This window comes from Carcharodon carcharias, chromosome 4, assembly GCF_017639515.1.
Source record: "Carcharodon carcharias isolate sCarCar2 chromosome 4, sCarCar2.pri, whole genome shotgun sequence".
NCBI classification, from domain to species: Eukaryota; Metazoa; Chordata; class Chondrichthyes; order Lamniformes; family Lamnidae; genus Carcharodon; species Carcharodon carcharias.
The window spans coordinates 94993467-95013046 of record NC_054470.1 but is presented as its reverse complement, the minus strand read 5'-3'; the positions used below and the strand labels follow the sequence as shown (position 1 = coordinate 95013046).

At 42.5% G+C, this 19580-nt stretch overlaps 1 protein-coding gene across 12 annotated transcripts in view; it reads right to left on the bottom strand.

Moving 5' to 3' along the window:
- Positions 1 to 19580, bottom strand: part of LOC121276898 (receptor-type tyrosine-protein phosphatase delta) — a 612167-nt gene that overhangs the window by 14021 nt on the left and 578566 nt on the right. For all 12 annotated transcript variants that reach the window (XM_041185518.1, XM_041185525.1, XM_041185519.1 and 9 more), the window contains 6 exons: positions 17431 to 17716; positions 16480 to 16658; positions 14740 to 14866; positions 14025 to 14150; positions 11720 to 11874; positions 9145 to 9280 (listed from right to left, as the gene is read on the bottom strand). In XM_041185518.1, the coding sequence (XP_041041452.1) occupies positions 9145 to 9280; positions 11720 to 11874; positions 14025 to 14150; positions 14740 to 14866; positions 16480 to 16658; positions 17431 to 17716 (1009 nt within the window). The remainder of the gene's footprint in view (positions 1 to 9144; positions 9281 to 11719; positions 11875 to 14024; positions 14151 to 14739; positions 14867 to 16479; positions 16659 to 17430; positions 17717 to 19580) is intronic.

Here is a 19580-nt window from a genome sequence, read left to right as displayed (position 1 = left end):
CCGCTCCAATGGCGGGTCCCTCGAGCGACTGCTGGATGCCGTGGAGGCCTGACAGAATTTGCTCTATCCCTGTTCTGGCTGCAGGATGGGTAGCAATGTCACTAACCCGGCTTGGGAGGCGGTGGCAACGGTGGTCAGTACAAATGCCCTGCAGAGGAGGACAACCACCCAGTGCCACAAATCGATGAAAGACCTCCACCGTTTCACCGGGGTAAGTCACTCTTCATCACTCCCAACTCAGACACTCACAAACCCATCACACATCCACAGGGCCCTCACTCAATGCCAGTTCAAAGGACATCACCAATCACTCTCTCACACACACCGTCATTGTCCTCATCCCATCCATGGGACCACTCACCACCCACACAGGCCAGGAATACTTAACATCTGGCCCAGCATGAGTCCTGATACACTCACCCCATCTCTATCCATGCAGGACAAACTGGCTCACAACAGGAGGGAAAGGCTGCAGACAGGTGGAGGGATGCCGGAAATCAAAGTTCTGACAGAATTCGAAAGCAGAGCCAGCGTTGACCAGGGCCAGTCCTGTGCTGACGGTGAGGTTGGCACTGCTCTACCAAGTGAGGATCCAGCAAAATCCATCAAACAACCATGCCATGAGTGATGTGTCTTCTTTCACAGGCCACTGCCATGCACTATTTATCTCCCCTTGCTTTCGCAGGCACATCTGCCAAACAGCCAACAGAGTCCATGACCCAGGGCCTCCAATCAAGCTCTGAAGAAATCTCTGAAGAGAAATCTGAAGGCACCCTCCTTGAAGTCCCAACACAGTGCACAGCCACACCCTCCACCAGTGCAGAGACACACACCTCGCTGGGACCTAACTTTAGAGTAGCCTCGGGATCACATCTGGTGAGCACATCACACTTTCTGATCCACAGCAGGTGGAGGCAGGGACTTCCCAGGTCCCCGGCACTCAGAGGATTGCTGGAGCCCAGAATATTGCTGAGTTCAAGTCAGATGATGAGCCTCTGGACTCTGTCATGTCACAGTTGCTGGAGTTGCAAAGGCAAGCTAGGGAACAACAGGAAGAGATGTCCGCTGCACTCCTCAGATTGCAAGGCACAATGGAGGAGTGTGTCCATCTTCAGGTTGAGGGCGTAGTGCCAGCATGCCAACGTACTGAGGTCAACACCGGCAGGATGGCAGCCGCCATGGAGACGTTGGTCCAGGACGTCACTGCTGCGCGGGCTTAACTCCATCGCTGATGTCATAGTTGGTCTCCAACAGTGTGTATGCGAGAGGGGTGCTGGACAACTCAATCTCACTCCAGCTACCCCTTCTGCTCATGGAGTCAGCCAGGGGCTCTCGGACAGCCATAGGGAGGGGGATCAGCAGATGCATGCTCCGGGGCCATCCACCCAGGTGACTCTGGGAGCGACTGGCCCATCTGACTCCTATCTTCCTCTGACCTCCGCAGATCCAACTCCACAGGCCGAAGAGGGTGCCACTGCCACACAGCAGGGCCCCAAAAGCAGGCTGGGGTCCTCCAGGTCTCGGCCCTCCAGAGGATGCCGGCCAAAGTCATCACAGACAGGGCGTCACAACTCCGCTGTGGATGTCTAGAGAGCACCAAGACGTAGCAGCAGGGCTAGGAAAGTTAGGTAAAGGTAGTTGCACAGCCTAGCCACGGGTGTTGATCACATGTACATACTGTTCACTATTGTCAGTAAACTCCCAAGGATGTCTCCCTGCCTGTGGCTCCTTGTTCTGATGAGCAGTGTTCTTGACACTCAGATGTGAAATCTTTCTGCACAAGATAAAAGGCAGGTGTCTCAGTCCAGGGCCTGTTCCCTGTGCTCTGTGCAGCTTTCAAATCATAGTGATGGTCCAGCCTCAGTTGCAGAGGCATGGCCAGTTTATACAGGTGTCCCTAATGCGTGGCCGCTCCCCTCGCTTACCCTTGCCCCCACCTCGATTGCCTGTGTGCAGGATGCAGTGCCAGGGCAGCACTGACTCTCCCCATCCCTCCTCAGCAGTTGTCTCCAAGGCTGGCCAGCACATGTCCCCGGGCACCATCCACCCTCTTAGCAGTCACCTCCAGGGCCAGGCATCAGTTTCCCCGCACCCTCCCAGCACCCCTGAGGCCTGTAAACAACAGGCGAGCTGTGGAGAACGCTGCTGCTCACTCACCTCAGTTCCCTCAAAGTGAAGGCAGCCAAGTGCACGTCGCCTGCGTGCTGTTGTGAAACACATTGGCGTGCTTTCCCGCCAATGTGGATGGATGATATGGCGGGGTTCCAAGAGCCTGGCGGGATAGTCTTTTAATTATATTATAATGTATTAAAATTAGCTCCCCGCCGACCAATAGAGGTAAACACGGCCCGCCGTTGGTGGGCTGAGCGGAAGGTCGCAACCTGCCTCCACACTGTCACGGAGCAGTTCGTGCCATATTTTCCATGCCTGCAACCTATCACACGCACAGCCAATGGGTTCGGAAAGTTCCGCCCACAGTCTCCAGGTTTAAAGGTTCGGGTCCTAGCATGTCTGTCGGCTTGTCTTTTCATGGCTGTCTGGGGGATTTTCATGTGATCTCAGGCCACCTCGCAGGTTCTCATGAACCACTCTTGGAACACAGCTCCATAATCCAAAATGGAGAATTCTTCCTGCTCCAAAAACCTCTCCTGGATTAGTTTCAAAGGCCCTCGCACATGGTGCCCTTAAACTAGTTCAACTGGAGTAAGCTCGGTGAGTTCCTGGTAGCGAAGAGAAGGAAACCTAGCCTTTTATCCCAGTTATGAGGGTACTCATGGCAGTGTGCCCTCATCATTGTTTTTAGGATTTGGTGGTACCATTCTCGCGCCCCCTGGGACTGTGCATGATACGCGGAAGGCTTGAGCTGGGTCAGACCCAGGTTATCCATGACTTCCCGGAATATCTTGGACATAAAATTTGAGCCCTGATCCAACTGGTAATTTGGGTCAATTTCCTCATCACTGTTTTGGCAGATATGGTTCTCAGGGGAAGAGCCTCTGGGAAGTGGGTAGCCATGTCCATGATGATAAGGATATACCTGTGGACCCCTGTTTGCTTTGGGCAGGGGCCCCACACAGTCCACTAACACTTTGCTGAATGATTCCCCAAAAGCCAGCAGGGGAATCATAGGTACAGATCTTGTTGCAGGTTGGAGTTTTCCCACAATCTGGCACGTGTGGTAGATTCTGCTAAACCTTACTATGTCCCTGTGGAGGTGCCGCCAGGAGAAATGCTAGCTGATGCGGGCTTGAGTTTTGCATACACCGACCTGCCCAGCCATCAAAATTTTGTGAGTTAGCCACAAGATTTCCCCACGGTACCTTGGCGGCACTGCCACATCTTGGATCACTGTCCACTCCTCATTTGCAGGTCTATGAGGGGGGTCTCCATTTCCCATCAGCAACTCATTTTTAGTGTAGTAGCATTCAGGGACTGCTTCTGCCTCGGCTGCATTGTAAGCAGTCTGAGCTAATGTTTTTAGCTGTGGGTCAGCTTGCTGGGTCATTACCAATGAAGATTTTTTTATCACCTGCTTAGGATCTCCTAAGCTCCTGAAAGATAACTAGAATGGAGGGTTTTGCGTCAGGAGTGCCACTTCAGCTTCCTCTGCTGGAGCTTGTTGAGCCATTGAATGGGTTACCACACAGTCAGGGAAAATGCCAGGCACTTTCTCCTGCAGCTGTTTGGTCTCATTGGCCTCAATGGGCTTCTCTGAGGCTACTGGAGATGCTATTACCATTGGTCCTGCCAGATCATTGACAAGGAGCAGGTGGACCCCATCCATAGGCAAACTGGGGACAACTCCCATGGACACTGGCCCTGATAGAAAGTTGCACTCCAGATGTACCTGGTATAGAGGAATGGGAATGTATCCTCCTTCAATCCCCTTTACCAGCACCTTGGCACTTATGGCAATCTCTGGTGGGAAGTTCTTGCCTTTTCCCAGCAGTAGAGTCTGGCTGGCCCCTGTATGCCTCAGTATCACTACAGATTTACTCGCCTCAGCCTGGGGAAATGTGGCCACCCTTCCTTCAGATACAAAATCCTTGTAACTCTCAGGGATTCGGTTAACCTCATCCGCACTCTCAGGAGTGCCCCTTCAGGGATTCACAGCTGTAGTCAGAGCCTAGCCTGGTCTGCTATGCTCTCTGAATGCCTCCCATTCTCTGTATGGGGTGTTTGCACCCCGATAAATCCCACTGGTTTTTCCTACAGCCTCCAGCAGTTGGCCCAGACATGTCCTACCTTCCAGCAGTTAAAACACACAGGCTTCTTGGCTTGACTTTTCTTTTCAGCACCACCCTTTCTGTCCTGAGGTGGGCCCCCAGAATTTCCCTCTCTCCCATGGGTGCTCAGTTTCCTATCACTCTCCTGAAATTCTAATTTCCCCTTCTCCAATTTTAATCTCTCTACTGCTATGCTATCCATTTCATCATCCTCAATTTCCACCTGTAAGCCATTGGCCACCCCCTTTTAAAATTTCAGATTTTCTGGCTTCTGGCCAAAATTCTAATCGTAAACACCTCGCTAACTCTTTTAACTGTTTGAGGGACAGAACCTTTAGATCCTCAAAATTAACTGCTTCTAGTTCTGCTAGATAGGTACTAGCATCAAAAATGGACATTCTAACACTTCAGTAGTATAGATTCAAGAAATCAATTGATTTCAAAAGGACAATTTACTTTCCCCACTCTAATTCGTTTGTTTGGTCTGTGGGAAAATATATTCCAGACTCCGAGCCCCCAATTTGTTCAAATCCTGAAGGAACGCTCCAATTTGTTATACCTCCACCTCCAGGTGAGGTTCCCGAAAGTTGTTGATCCAGGCGAGACCCCTCAATTAGTCACTGTCTGACTGGGACACCCCTAAATTGTTATGCCCCGGGTGAGGAGGGATGAACTGGCTCCATGTCTTTATTCAGCCTCCCCTCCTGTTAGTTGCAAAAAGTTTCAATCTAAAAGGGATCTCTTTTGCAGATACCTTTTTCCCAGACCCAATCGTCTGGTTTTGAAGCCAATTTGATCAAACTTTCTTGAGTTAATGGTTTATTAATTACTAATGGCAAGAAAGGATAAAACACATGCATGTACAGTCATGCAGGTTAAAAAGTAAGAATTTAGCTTGAAGTATGTGAATATGTTTTCAGAAAAGGTATACAGAACAGTCCTTGATTCGTGGGGAGTAGGAGATTGAGCGTTGTGGTCATTGCGATTCGACATTCCAGTAGAATAGTTGGCGAATAGTTGGATTCAAGGTTCTAGTAGAGTTGACTCCGGTAGATAAATAGTTGGTTTCAAAGTTCCACAAGAGTTAACTCTGCTAGATCAATAAGTCGGTTTCGAGGTTCCAGTAGATTTGAATTCGGTAGAGAGAACAGGATACTTGCAAAATGGCGATTTGCAGGAGTACTGTGTGTGGCACTTGCTCTCTCAGAACACCCACCAACAGACAGGTGCCAGGGCAGCTTTCCAGCTCACGTTCAACCCCTCCTTTGTATATTCCAAGTGGGAAGTAAATTCACAAATCTGTCTGCATTTCTCACATGATTTCTTGATGAGATGATACTCATCTCCCATTATGTCCCATTGTCTCTACCGGAGGGAGCAATTAGTTTCTGGATGTCTTTAGAAGTACTTTGTCTGGCAACAGGGTGGTGTTCCATTATCTCTTAGGGACTCACCTTGCAGCACCCCAGCCAGTGGTTCGTGTGCATTTCTTTAAAAATAAGACCTTTAAAAGTCTAATATTTCCACCTGCAATTTGGCATTTTTTCCTTCATTATCGTGACAGTCACCCAAGTTCCAAGTCAGTAACCAATTTATGTGGGCTATGGAATCTTGCACTGGGATAGGACTTAGTCTTTAACTTAATGGTTATTTTCTGTTGTTAAAACCAGGTGAGAAGGGGTGAACTGGGTTCCAGCTCTATTTAGCCTCACCACCACCATCTCAAGGGCAATTAGAGATGGGCAATAAATGCTGGCCTAGCAAGTGACACCCATATCCCATTAATGAATAAAAAAAACCTCCTCAGTTGGTCACAGAAAGGTTTAAGTTTCTTTTTTTAACAAGGATATGTATTTTCCAAATCAGAGTATATTTAACTATTTAAGCTGAGAGCAATAAGGAATCAATCAAACATGTTTTTCTTGAGTCAAAGAAAGAGCAAATTTATTAACCCCTAAACCCGAGAAAATTAATAATAAAAATGTGACATCAAGCATTTAACCCTCATGCAGTCATTAGGCCACACACACGCACGCATCAGAAATAAGGGGAGTTAGAGCCCAATGAAAAAAGGTAAAAGTTAAGTGTCCTTTGAATGTCCCTGAGGCATAGATTTTAAACGCTGTGGCCGGTTTGGTTTAGCTGAATTCTTGGATGCAGTCAGATGTAGATGATATTGCAAGTATTATGAGATCTCAGTTCATTGATAGGTTTCTGGTAGAGTTGGCTCCTCAAACCAGGTGACATTCTCATTCCAAAAGAGAAAGAGGGAGACCATGAATAGCCCTCAGCTTGGTCCTCTACTGAAGACTTTCTAGACACTACGTGTGTCACTTGCAATCTCTCTCTAGTGGCTAGTAGCTTTGCCTTGAAATATTTCACTCATTTTGCATTTCCAAGAGGTTTTGGGTGGGTCTCTCTGTTGGCTGTCATTGCCTCAATATTCAAAATTTTTCTTTTGCATCATCTTTAAACACTTGCGAGTTTCGATGGGTGCTTGGATTATCGGAGATATCTCTCTCTTCGCACTCCCTTAAGGGTGATTTGTTTGTTTCTCACCTTCATCTTGGAAGGTGACCTTGCATTTTCAAGCAGTTTCCCCTCTCAGTTCAAATTGCAAGATTTCCAGCCAGTTGAAAGTTGAAAAATCATTTTTTCAAAAATAAAAAGTCATAGCTTCATAATATTATATTTACTTGGTCACATGGCCAGTTCTATGCTATGGCTATATTGCAGTGACAAGAACATTTTTGTTTATTAGTGATTAAAATATTGTAAATGGGAAGAAAGGCTATGTGATAAGCTTCTTTTAACCAATCCCCCATAACGTGCAGGAAAGGGCGTGGGGATGGAACGTTGCCCCAACTTATCACATAAATGACTGGCTTCCTCAGTGTAAGTCAGAATCCACTTTAAATTTTAAAGTTGCTGTGTGGGTACCCCGGAGTCAGAAAACCCAGTGGTAAAATGGGAGGCAGGGGCCAGCGGCTCCACAATGTAAGTGCTTTTCCAGCACTCTTTGAGGGCCAAGAGAAACAGGGGTGACTCCCCCTCCCCCTCAAGGAAGCCTTAAGCCTCCCCTCTGCTGGCCCTAACATCTCTCGGCTCTCCTCGCCATGTTCGTTTACCCCCTCTGCCCAGTCACTCCATGTCCTCTCTCTCTCCAAAAACAAATTCGCAGCTGACCTTCCCCATCCAACCCCTAGTCCTTCTCAAGCCTTGTTGGCTGTCTTGCCAAGCCCTGATCATGGCCCACCTGCCTGCCCCCAGCACAACCCTCTAAATTCCTCCCCTAGTTGCTGGGGACTGTCCTGAAGAGTCCCTGGCTGTGGCCTCCTGCTGTTGAATTTTGCATTGGCAGCCTGTCCATTTGGTTGCCTGTTGAGTGGGAAGAAAGATATTGCTGGTTGCACTTCTGTGTCCCCGACCATTTTCAGCTGTCCCAATCCTTCCCCACAAATAATGGGGCCAAAGAATGTCTTCTCTTTTCAATTGGCATGTGGAAGGAAGGGTGGACATGTTGGGTGACAAATGGTAGGAGTGTGGGGCAGGACATTTGAAGGTCATGTGATGAAATCCCTGGGAGTTCTTCAAAGTTGAGTTGACAACCCCATTCCATGTTGTTTGTTCAGAAGGTAACAATCTATAGCTAACACATTGTGTTGAATATTTGCAATGCCACCTTGCTAGAGACAGTGCCAAGTACTGTCACCAGCAAGGATCAAAAGTATCCCACCCCCTCAACATCCAAACCATTACAAGTGGGTCTTATACATTTCTTCCAGCTCACCCCAGTGAGGAGCAGGTGAACGTGCTGGGGAAACTGTCATGAATACAGGAACCCACTCCCAGTTAGCAATTATTTTGTTTTTCAAAATGACAACACTAAACTCCCCCACCCTGGAAAATACCTCAATGTGGCTTTGCAGCTTTCGCTAGAGACGTGTGCATTTGACATCAGCACAATGTAGTAGGTGATGAAGGCGATAATGCGAATTTTCATCGTCACTCTGAGTATTTGGCTAAAAGTGCCAAGATATGGAATTTGTTGCTCTTGATTAATGGTGTTGCTAACCTGGGAGTTGTTCTGATTTAGTTACACATGAGAATTTGGACAGAATAATTTGGGCCACCTTAGGTTTTTCATCCATTCAGCACTCAGCTACCGTGATGGGCTATGCAATTGGTCTTGAACACTTATGGGCATTATTCACTCTAATTTCTGCCCATATACTTTTGTTTTCTGCTTCTCTCTAGTTATTATATTAGACAAACCATTTTGCAGCTGGGCAGACAGGAGCCCTCTCTCTGTGGCTCTGCCAATACTGCCCTTGAGCTCAGCACCAGTAGATGGGAGCAGGGCACATAGCATTAATCATTTGATATTCAAATCAATTCGCAGCACATACAGTCTCACTATGACAATACAGAGACTCACAAACCGGCATCCCGCCACTCTGTGACACTACAGTTGCATCAATATTGCATGAGACCTGGGAAATGGCACTAGGTTCCAACACCTCAGGATGTGTGAAGCCATCTGGAACCCATAAGTACAATAGCCAGAATTCAATAAAGCTGATGGCTGGAAAGAGCCACTTTCACTAGGTTTATTGGCCACTTGCCTCATCAAAAGTTGGCAATTATTGTATAGTCTGCAGCTGGCATATGACCTCCGCATCAGAAGCCAGCACTACCAGCATGCATTTCACAACATACAAAAGGAGTTTTCTCCTTTCATATCTCATTTATAAATGACTGTCTATTTGCCTTCATAAATGACAATTTTTCTTGAAATGGTCCGTCATAAAGGATTGTGATCAGTGAGGTTATAGCTGTTATCTTAAAATGGTAGCTGTTTAAATGGAGAGCTAGTGGAAATACAGCAGCATTTGATTCTTTAAAACTATTTCCTTACCTCTGTCTGCACCATAGCTGGCCGTTGTGTTCTTAGCATCTTGACAGTCTGAAAGATATCCACAACACCCTCGTATCGCATTCTTTCCAATACAATACTTAGTGTTATGAAAACACCAGTCCTCCCAACGCCAGCACTACGGGGAGCAAAATAACATTAATTAAATGACAATCAAGTGGCTGAGAGACAACGTTGGTAATGGCTTCCCACACACTAAGCAATTATTAAATATAATACTGCTGCCGGTATTTTTGAATGTGCTACTGTAAGCCCTATTAACACAACGGACAGTGAGGGTTTTGTAAACACCAAAGTGCATAAAGAGCTAGTGAAGTATGTTGGGTATTTAGCTATTAAAAACATGACAAACTTATTTGGCAATGTTCACTTTTAATTGAATAGAACCATTTAGATTACAGCAATGTGCTTCAGCAATAATGGGAGCCCGTTCATTTACAAACACTGAAGGCTTCAATATTGCTGTGAAGGCGGTGGAACGAAACCATGTAGTAAAAGTACACATATCTGTGTGGTCTTTTTTGGCTACATTTTACTTTGAGTTCCATAAACAGTAAACACTGTGGGCTGGATTTCACCGGCCCTCTGGAGATGAGCTGGGAAGCAGGAAGCCATGTAAAAAGGTGGCGGAAGGCTTCGGGAGGAGGAGACCAACATCTTCCCGTTGTCACAGGATATTCACAATAGTTGGAATGGCAGCAGTGCAGCTGACCTAAGCTGGGCAGCCAATTAAACCAATTAATTGGCCAATTAATGGCCGCTTCCTGCCAGCGCCAGGATCTTACCAGTGGTGGGGCAGATCCCCTGCTGTATGGGGAGACTGCCATGCGTTGTAGCCCCCTCAGTGAGTTCCCAAAGGTGGTGTGGGGGGCTGGGGGCCTTCCTTAATATCTGCTCCGTGGCCCCGGTGGCAATGACTGGCCCTGTAGCTATGGAGTCAACACTGGAGGGTTCACCCCTCCAATTGCTGGGGTTTACCTGCCTGACTCCAGCACAGTAGATGAAAAAGCTTACTTGGCTTTCAAAAATGAGTCAACATGGAAGTGCCCTCTTCTATTTCCTGCAGCCTCATTAGTGGCCACATCTAATCATGACACTATCCTATCCGGGGTCCCACCAGTTGTCCATGTGGGCTCACCACCAGCATTCAGTCCTGACAATGGGACAACATGAGATTTAGGAAAATTCAGCCAGAGGTGTTCCTCTTCTTTTTCCTCCTTCTTGATCTAAAGAAGCCAAACTTGGCAGGATATAAGCATTATCTCTTGACTTATCTATTCTTGCCTGTTCTTTTCAATTTTGGTTAAAGCCTGCACTATAGGCTTTCATCCTCCATTCACCTTTCTCAATGATGAAAGAAATATCATGTCTGCAAATAATATATGATGAAAGATGTTTTTAATTTTTAATCCTTGAAGCCTGTCAGATTTTTGTTTTATTGAGATGAAGCCAAGGCTCATACTGCAGAACAACTTCAGTGTTGCCAACAGTATAAATAACACAGCAAATGAAGAAATAGATGTTAGGTGATAATCTTACCTTTTTAAAAACCCAAACTTACTAATGGAAAAAAGGTGTTCCATAGTTTTAAGGTAATGGACAGGAATGAGTTAAAGTCAGAGACTGTGCTAAGTTTTGATTTAAACAGAATGAGGGTCTGTGGAGTAGTACAGTATATTTAGAGTGTTAGAGGAATGAGAATGGAAAGTTCAGTGGAATACAAACTTTAGTAGCATTGATAAGAAAGACAGGAAGGTAAAACAGTGACTGACAGCTAGAAGTGAACATGGAACTTCTATCAGATAACTAGAAGTTACAAGTGTGAAAGAGGTGCTGGGGGGTAGGATTGAAGCCTTGGATGGTTTTGGACTTCATAGTGTAATATGGTGCTGAGAGGAAATGAAGTGCACAGCTGTGCAAAAGGGTTAAAATTGACTCGATGCCTTTAAAAATTGAAAAAGGATTTTCATTGCTCTAATGTGATGTAATTCAACTAAATAATCCACATTTACAAAAATAATTTCAGAATGTTTCAATGTGTATTTTAAAAATTCCAAGAGGATTAAAAATACTGAGGATCATGTGATGATATAAACATTCAGTATTAAATGCCTCTCTCCGTTAGTTGGGCTGACTGCTTTATTCCTAGTTGGCTAAATGCACATTTCACCCAGAACGGAAGCAGCCAGACATTTTAAAGCGTCTAATGTGGTTTCTCCAAAGTGTACCAAAAGTCTCAGATCAGGCTGTGATGTGAAGGCTCTGCTGGTGGAAGTAGCATTTTTCATTTCACGCAACCTCTGTGATCCTGCTTTATAACCTGACAGAGATTTTTTGAACCTGTGCCACCTTAAGGATTCCTTTATGCTTTTAATCAAAATCCACCAGTCCAGCAGCTTGCCTGCTCTCTAATGTTCTCTGTGTTGTATCACCCCAAGCTGACTTTACATAGCATGGTCATATTTTATGCAATCAGAGAAAATTGTATCACCTTTTGCTTTCGCTGTCTCCCTTACTTCCATTGAGCAAGGTACAACATATTGAAGAGACTACTCACCTACAGTGAACACTGATGGGTCCATCTTGACCAAACTGCTCTTTTGTCTTGTGTACTTGGCCAATGAAATCAATAAATCCTTCTCCAGACTTTGGCACACCTTGCTCTGGCCAGTCAGTAAACTGGAACTGCCTCACTGTGCGTGACTGACCATCCTGTTTCACCCCCATTGGAAAAGAAAACACAATAAGGTCTCGATCAATGAGCCACACCTCGTTAAATTCTCTAAGGAATCAAAATAGACCGAAAAAACTGCTGCTCAGGTAATATAACGGTCAGAACATCTCGTGCGGTTCATTTATTTTATGTTTTTCAATACCAATTAACAGGAAAACCAGTCTTGAAGATGGAACTGCAGACTTGACAATTTGAAGTAATGCAATAAATCTGAGAGTGCTTCTAAATTCAAATCATAATTCACTCAGATCAAATGCAGTACAATGGCTGTTCTCCTTCTCTTCACTTGACAACTTGCTTTCGGTTATGTATGGTGCTTGTATTTAAAATAAAACATTGCCATTTAATAACAACATATATGCTCTTCTTGACTATAAAATGTATTATAATGTTGCTTTTGTTAAAATTGATAACGAGAAACCACAACAGGCCTCATGCTTGATAAAAGTGCTGTTATCATGAATATTAAGAGCAGCGATATTTATGAGTCAATTAGTTAGCAACATTTGTCTAGCCAGGAATATCTGGAGGGAAATAAATTCAAGTGCTAAAACCTGAGGCTTACACTGTTTTCGAATGGTAACAGTGGCATAAAATCAGCTCAACAACTTCTAATCCATTCTTTGTGGAACACTACAGTTGAATAATTATAGCATTTGTCACTATAACATTAGTAATAATTTGTCCATCATATGGACTGCGCTGAGTTTTTATTCTGCAGATGTCATGCAGGTGATGTTGAATTTGAATAGGGGCCACGAACCAGGAAAAGGGAATTATTTGCTTTAATATTACAGTTATTACTGTTAATATTGCTATTTGTTGCATAATCATCTTTAGAATTTGTGTATAAAATGAATCCACACTGGAGGATTGAATGATGAGTCCAAAGACACTTGCAGCTCACTCCCATCTTACTAAGGCAGTAAACTGTGAACCTATTAGTACTGTCAGTTACAAAGTCAATATTATGTTCACATTTTATTATTTTTGCTTTACTGGTTTGTTTGTAACATCCAATGCACAGTTCCTTAATTGATAACTGTTGCCTGCTAGAGTTATAGGAGATCATTTGGCCCATCATGTCTGCTCTGATATAGTATCTTATGATTCCCAGTTTCCTTGCCCGTTCTTGGTATTCTTTCAGAACCTAAGTCCTCAAGTAAGTTTCAATGTCATTGCTAAACAACTCAATTGATCCTACAGCTATAGCCTTCTGGGGCATTTCATTTCACATTCTCATAACCCTTTGAACAAATACATTTAATTAAGCTGAATCAAAATTCCAGCACTTGGTTCTGTATTTTCCTATTAAAGGGAAGAGTCACTCCCCATGCACCCTTCATGATTACAAATACCTGAATCAGATAATCCCTTAATTTTATAACAGCCAAGCAATAAAACCAAGCCGGCACATTCTCTAATCATAGCTCATTCCCTTCATCCCTTTACCATCCTGTTGAATCATCACTAGAATTTCTCCAAACCTAGAACATCCTTCCAAAAGAACATCTCCCAAAACTGGACACAATACTTCAAATGGGTTATGACCTGCATTTGGATAACTGCTGCAGTGCTTCCTTGTCTTTACATATTAACTCACGTATAAGGTTTAGATTCTCATATGGACTGAAATGGTTCAAGTTGGCAATCTAGTGCCGCCTTCTCAGGGCAACTCAGGATGGGCAATACATGTCAGTGACACCTACATCACAAACGTGAATTTTTAAAAAGGTCTGTTCTACAATGTGGTGACTCAATGGGTAAATATTGCTTTTTGATAGCTAGTAATATCATCTTTTTGTAACATAAGCTGTGCCTTGATTCCAAGTTCTCACTATGTTCAAATTCAACCCATTTATAGTGTGAGTTGGACATGCAGCAATACTGGTCTGACTGCGCTGCCCTTATACAACTTTAGTATTCAGCCTGTGGTCTTTTACAAATGTTGAAGCAAGTTACTAAAAGCTGGCATTGTGACAAACTGAAGGCTGAACTGTAATAAAATTGGGCATTTAGTGAGCCCCCAAATTGTGTCTTGCCTATGGATCCTACACATGTAGGTAGATTCTCAAATTGATGTAAGGTTGATTTTTGTTTTACTCAAAGGTGAAAAAAATTTGCTTACTCTAGCATCTGTGACCTTGAACTCTCTGAGAATGTACTGAGGCATGTTGTACTCTGCCATGGGATCTACTACAAAATACTGATACCTAGCTGATCGCTCTGCAGGCCAATACTGGTGACATTTTTCCTGTAAAACACAAAAACAACTGTGAATTGTGAGGCATTATTTTGTCTGGTCCATTAAGCATTTTGGGTATTCCCTGCTGTTCTAACATGAGTCTGATACTCTCTGTGAAACAGTTCTGGTGGTACTCTCAAATTATTCTGCCTTGAGAGGTCCCATACCAATCACAGGTATATGGTTGACTAGAAGTCATACAGGGTGAAATTAGTCAATTAGCCACTTAAGGTCCTTTCATTTAGGTTTTGCTGTGACTTGGGGGGAGATCTTGAATCATTCCAATTTCTACAATCTGTAGTTATGGGGGCAGCGAGTAGTTGAAGCTGTGAAATGTTGAAATTGCACAGTAGGTTACTCAGGACTTTAAAGGAAAAGACAGATTACGTTTTGGAAGTGACTTTTCATCAGAACAGTAGAATTCTGCTTAAAATATTTGCATAACTTCTTCTTTAACTTGCTGTGTATTTCAAGCTATTATAAGCCATATACTTTGTTACCAATGTATAAAAATGTAAAGGGGATACAATATTACTTGGTCGATATTTGCCCAAGGCATGCCACTAGTATGAATTTATGTGATGCACAGGGTGCTTACTCTGCCCATTTCTCGGAGCTTGGTCAGCATAACCACAATTGTAGAATTGTGCTCCCAAAGCATTCTCCAGAAATCTTCTGTTGTCTCTGCTAAGGGTCCCTGTGTGGCTATATAGGCTTTCTGTTGCCTGTAAATAAAACAAACGAAAATTAACATGTAGTCATGTTGCTCCCTCGCACTGAACTACATTTATGACAAACTAGTCAACTGCAAGCAACCTTACTCACTCTTTACACAGCTGGGATCTACTGTTCACTTACTTAGAAATAAAATAAAAACTATAATTAAAACTACTTTCTATTTATACTTCAGAGAATCCAGTGGGGAAGAGAGCTGTTTTGTGTGGTGTGCAAAATGTTAGGAAGAAACAGCCATGTTTTTGTAACTATTAATATTCAATCAGGGACAGTAATTATATCTCACTGAATCTCTGATCATTCACAAACCTATCTTTATTCTGCACAATATGTTTACAGACAAGTTAATGAAGTAAGTACTGTTTTATTATGTTTGTTCGTAGGGAAGGTGGCAAAACCTTGCAACAGGCTGTTTACAGTGATAAGATGGGATGTGCATCTTTACTGGGGTGAGATTAACTCTATATCAATATTGCAATGTTATAAAACATGGAAATAAAAGATATTCAAGATTTGCTTTCACTGGCTGAAAAAAATGCAGCATATGATTCATATAAAGGAGGTTGCACTGTAGGTGAGTGGTATCCAGCTGTTAGTTCACTCCTGGCTGACTTGTAGCTCATGAGTTGCCTGTGAAACACAGATTGATTATCACACCACTATCTGCACATGATCCATAGAGAATGTTATGACATCCGGGATTGATCACAAAGCAACAAGCTCATGGAGAGATTTGGATAGATGCAGGATAGTAAATATCTGGATGTGATTAAAAACACATATTTACTTAGCATCTTATCATGTTGAAACATTTTCAAAAGCTTCACGCAATTAATTAATTTTTGGAGTGGAGTGTTGTTTTGGAACAATGCAGCAACCTTACAGAGGGAATTGGCTGGGTTAGACATAGAATAATGACTACCTGGGAGTGATTACAAGGCAATGATCTTATTTTTTTGATAAGGCGTAACAAAACATGAGAGAAAAGGAAAAACTGTCACCTTACACTCTGAGATGACAATGTCTTTTAAAAATATTTTCTAATTTAATTTTGGGCCAGCTGCCGCTATCAATGTGGACACAGACTATTCCAAATCATTGATGTGTGAAAATAATTACTGTAATATCATTACTGCATTTGAGAAATCATTTGCAGTTCATAGTTGGTAAATTCTATGGCTGGTTTATATCATGTAGGGAGTAATTTGATACGTTATATGGCGTAATCTCATCTCAGGTTTTATAACCAACATCTGAATCTTAAAACAAGATTACAGCCTGGAATGTTTTAATTTTCTATTATATATTGTGGAATCCATTATTTTACAACTGGCCTGTTCTTGATCATGCAGACTGTGCCATAACAATTTATTGCTGACAAGTAAACATGATTCGCTTGAGGCATGATTGCATCAATGCTAAACAATGAACAAAGATGACCTTATTAATGCAAGTTCATTGATTAATAATCGCCCAAAAACCAATAGTGACAGCATTGATTCCATTCACTGTACATATACAGAAGGCACCAGTGTAGCTGAGGTCTCACAGTTATATCACCTAAAGCAGTTTACATTTTAAGACCACTGATGCTCCCACTTACCTATAACCATCAATAAAACTGGCATTAATATAGTCTGAGCCCTCGACTCCTCTGATCGGCTGTAGACATACTCTTGTGGATTCATATGGCATAATATTAACAAGGCGATTCTTGAATTTATTACATGGGAGGTTGGCACTAATGAATCTTGATGTGTGGGCTTTAGTGTTGGCTAGACGCTGTGGGAAAAAAAATTAAAGAGTTTTAGAATTGCCCATGACTTGGAAAGTGGTGCTTTATGGAAGTAAATTGTACTATATAGTAACATTCAGTCTAAAACTGGAGTTCAACATTGGTGCAATTAGCATCAGTGATGGACAAGCTCCAGAGACAGAATTACAAGGAGATAGGGCTGATGGAAGGAATGTCTCTTCTGCCTCTGAACTAAGTATTGGAACTTCGAACACAGTTCTAAGTGAGCACAGGCCCTCAGCACATAACTGGGAGAAAGCCAACAGTACTACTCAGTGAAGCTATAGAATAGCTGGTGTGTGAACTGGGAAATGACAAACTGGTGTAATTTAGTTGTCCTTCAGAGATTGTTGTTGAGGTACATTGTTGGGGGAGAATAGGGGGAGCACACTTTCTATCTAACCTGATTTGGAGATCACTTGACCTGACACTGTGCGCTTAAAGTGTAATATGTTCCATTTCCAAGCACTATCATCTCTCAATACAATCAGCAAAAATTTCATATGCCCCTGGAAACTACATATATCATTTCTCTATATGCACACAAATTTGTTGAGATGGTTGTCCTTAATTAGAGTACAGTAATATTAACCTCTTTTCTTAGTGTATTAATATAAGGCCTTTTTTTGATCTCTGAAGTTGTGAAGAATATAACACCCACAAAGAATAATTAAGTAATAAGTTGCTGAAGTTACTTTAATTGATTAGGTGTTTGAAGCTACAAGTTGGAATTTTCTTCACAAGTAACAGCTCAATTACCTTGAATTCCAGTTCCATTCCTGTGACGTTTTCTCCTGGCTCCACTTGTGTCAGCTTTTGGATATATGCGTACAGGTTTCTGGCTGGCACTTCGGTATTTCCACAAGTCACTGCTTCAAGCAGTGCATCATGAATAAAGATATATTGGTCCTCAGTCTGAACCATGTAATTCCTCTGTGATCTCATTAGTGTTACATGACCATAAATATCTACAGTTTTCTCATGCTTTATTCTCTCCAACATGGCATCTATTACAATGAAACATCCAGTCCTTCCAACTCCAGCACTGTAAAAACAAAAAGAAAACCCACACAGTTGCAATAGGTCTTATGATTTCACATGTTCTTCATAAACAAGACCACTGGATTATCTTAAAGCTTATAGTATTATGTTTTATTTTCCTTACAGTTCAGTGACACATTTTGCATTATTGCAAGTGGTTTCAACTTTTCATCAATGTACAATTGTGTAACTTAGGGTTGAAAACACCAAACTGGCAATGGCCTCCTATTTTAACATGTGCCTGGGCTTTTTTCTATATAAAGTTTATTTTAAGCCTTTTTAATATTAGCAGAGAGCCAACTGTCCCCCCAATTAGCATTTAAATGTAAATAGCACTTGAACAGCGGTGAGTATAATTTCCCTAATTGGGTCTATCAGCTCTGCATTGCTGCGAGCAAGAACCTGTTTCACACCAATACAGTATTATAGCTTAGTCCATGGATCCATTCTATTAACCAGCAAAGGTCATAATACAGGAATCTGCTTCCAGAATACATCATTTCTAACAGTATTATTTTCCAATTTTAACCCATCCCCAAAAAAGGCAACTTCACTTTTATGCAGTGTCAAATCACTCCATTTCTAATTTGCATATTTCTTCTTCATGGGTTGAAAAGCAACAGTTTACTAAGATAATCAAACACAAGAGAAGTCGATGGGAATATTTGCAGTTGTATGGTCCACATCTTTGCAATTTAGTGACTCTTTCCTTCTGTACAGATTCATTAGTATTCTGATAATACACTGCTTAGAAATACACTTGTGGTTGTATGGATGGAGGACACGCTAGAGGGGTTGGTGAAATACAATTTGTGTGGCCGTAAATGAGCCCTGGCAAACCTCATGAATGGAAATGAAAGTCATACTTCATTGGTTCCTCACAGAACATTGTGTTTATAACATTGTGGCCACTTAGTTTTAAAGAAAACCGTGAATATTCAGTGTTTTTGTTTTTCTATTTCAAGTTAAGGTTAAACTCTAAGGAAAAGTAATACTTTGGATACTGATTTTGTTTTGTAAAGACTGAAGTACAAGTCTTCTGAACTGAAATCTAAATATTAAGGCTTCACTGGCAAGCGGGTAAGCAGACTTTCCCAGCTTAATGGGAACTCAGGTACACATGAGTGAGCAAGTCCAAATGGTGATAATTCTTACCCAAAATAAAAACAAGATACTGCAGATGATGGAGATCTGAAATAAAAACAGACCTGCTGGAAAAACACAGCAGGTCTGGCAGCATCTTTGAAGAGAGAAACAGATTTAATGTTTCGAGTCCAATCTGACTCTCCTTCAGAACACATTCTTCCAGTTCCAAAGGAGCGTCATACTATTCCCAGAATGTTAATTCTGTTTCTCTCCCCACAGATGCTGCCAGACCTGCTGAGTTCTTCCAGCACTTTCTGCATTTCTTACCTATGTTCATGCACCTAGATAGGGTGAGACTGTTTATTATCGTGACTGAGTGTTCCATTTTGAGTATGGACCTGCGGTGAGACTGTACACTCTATTAAATTATTTAAAAAATCATCTGTTACAACTCTGAACTTATCCAAATTGGTATTTTTGGCATCAAGAAAAAAAAATCAAAGAAATTGCATTATAACGTCCATCATGACTTAAGAGCACTCAAAACATTCTGGAACCAATGAACTACTTTTGACGTGTTGTCACTGTTGTAATATAGGAAATGCAGCAACCAATTTATGCACAGCAAGGTGCCATAAACAGAAAAAAATATCATAACCAGGTAATCTGCTTTAGTGACTTTAGCTGAAATATGACAGGTCCAACAGTTAGCACTCCCTCAGTGCTGCACTGGAATGTCACCCTCGGTCATGTGCTTCAGTATCTGGGGTGAGACTTCAACC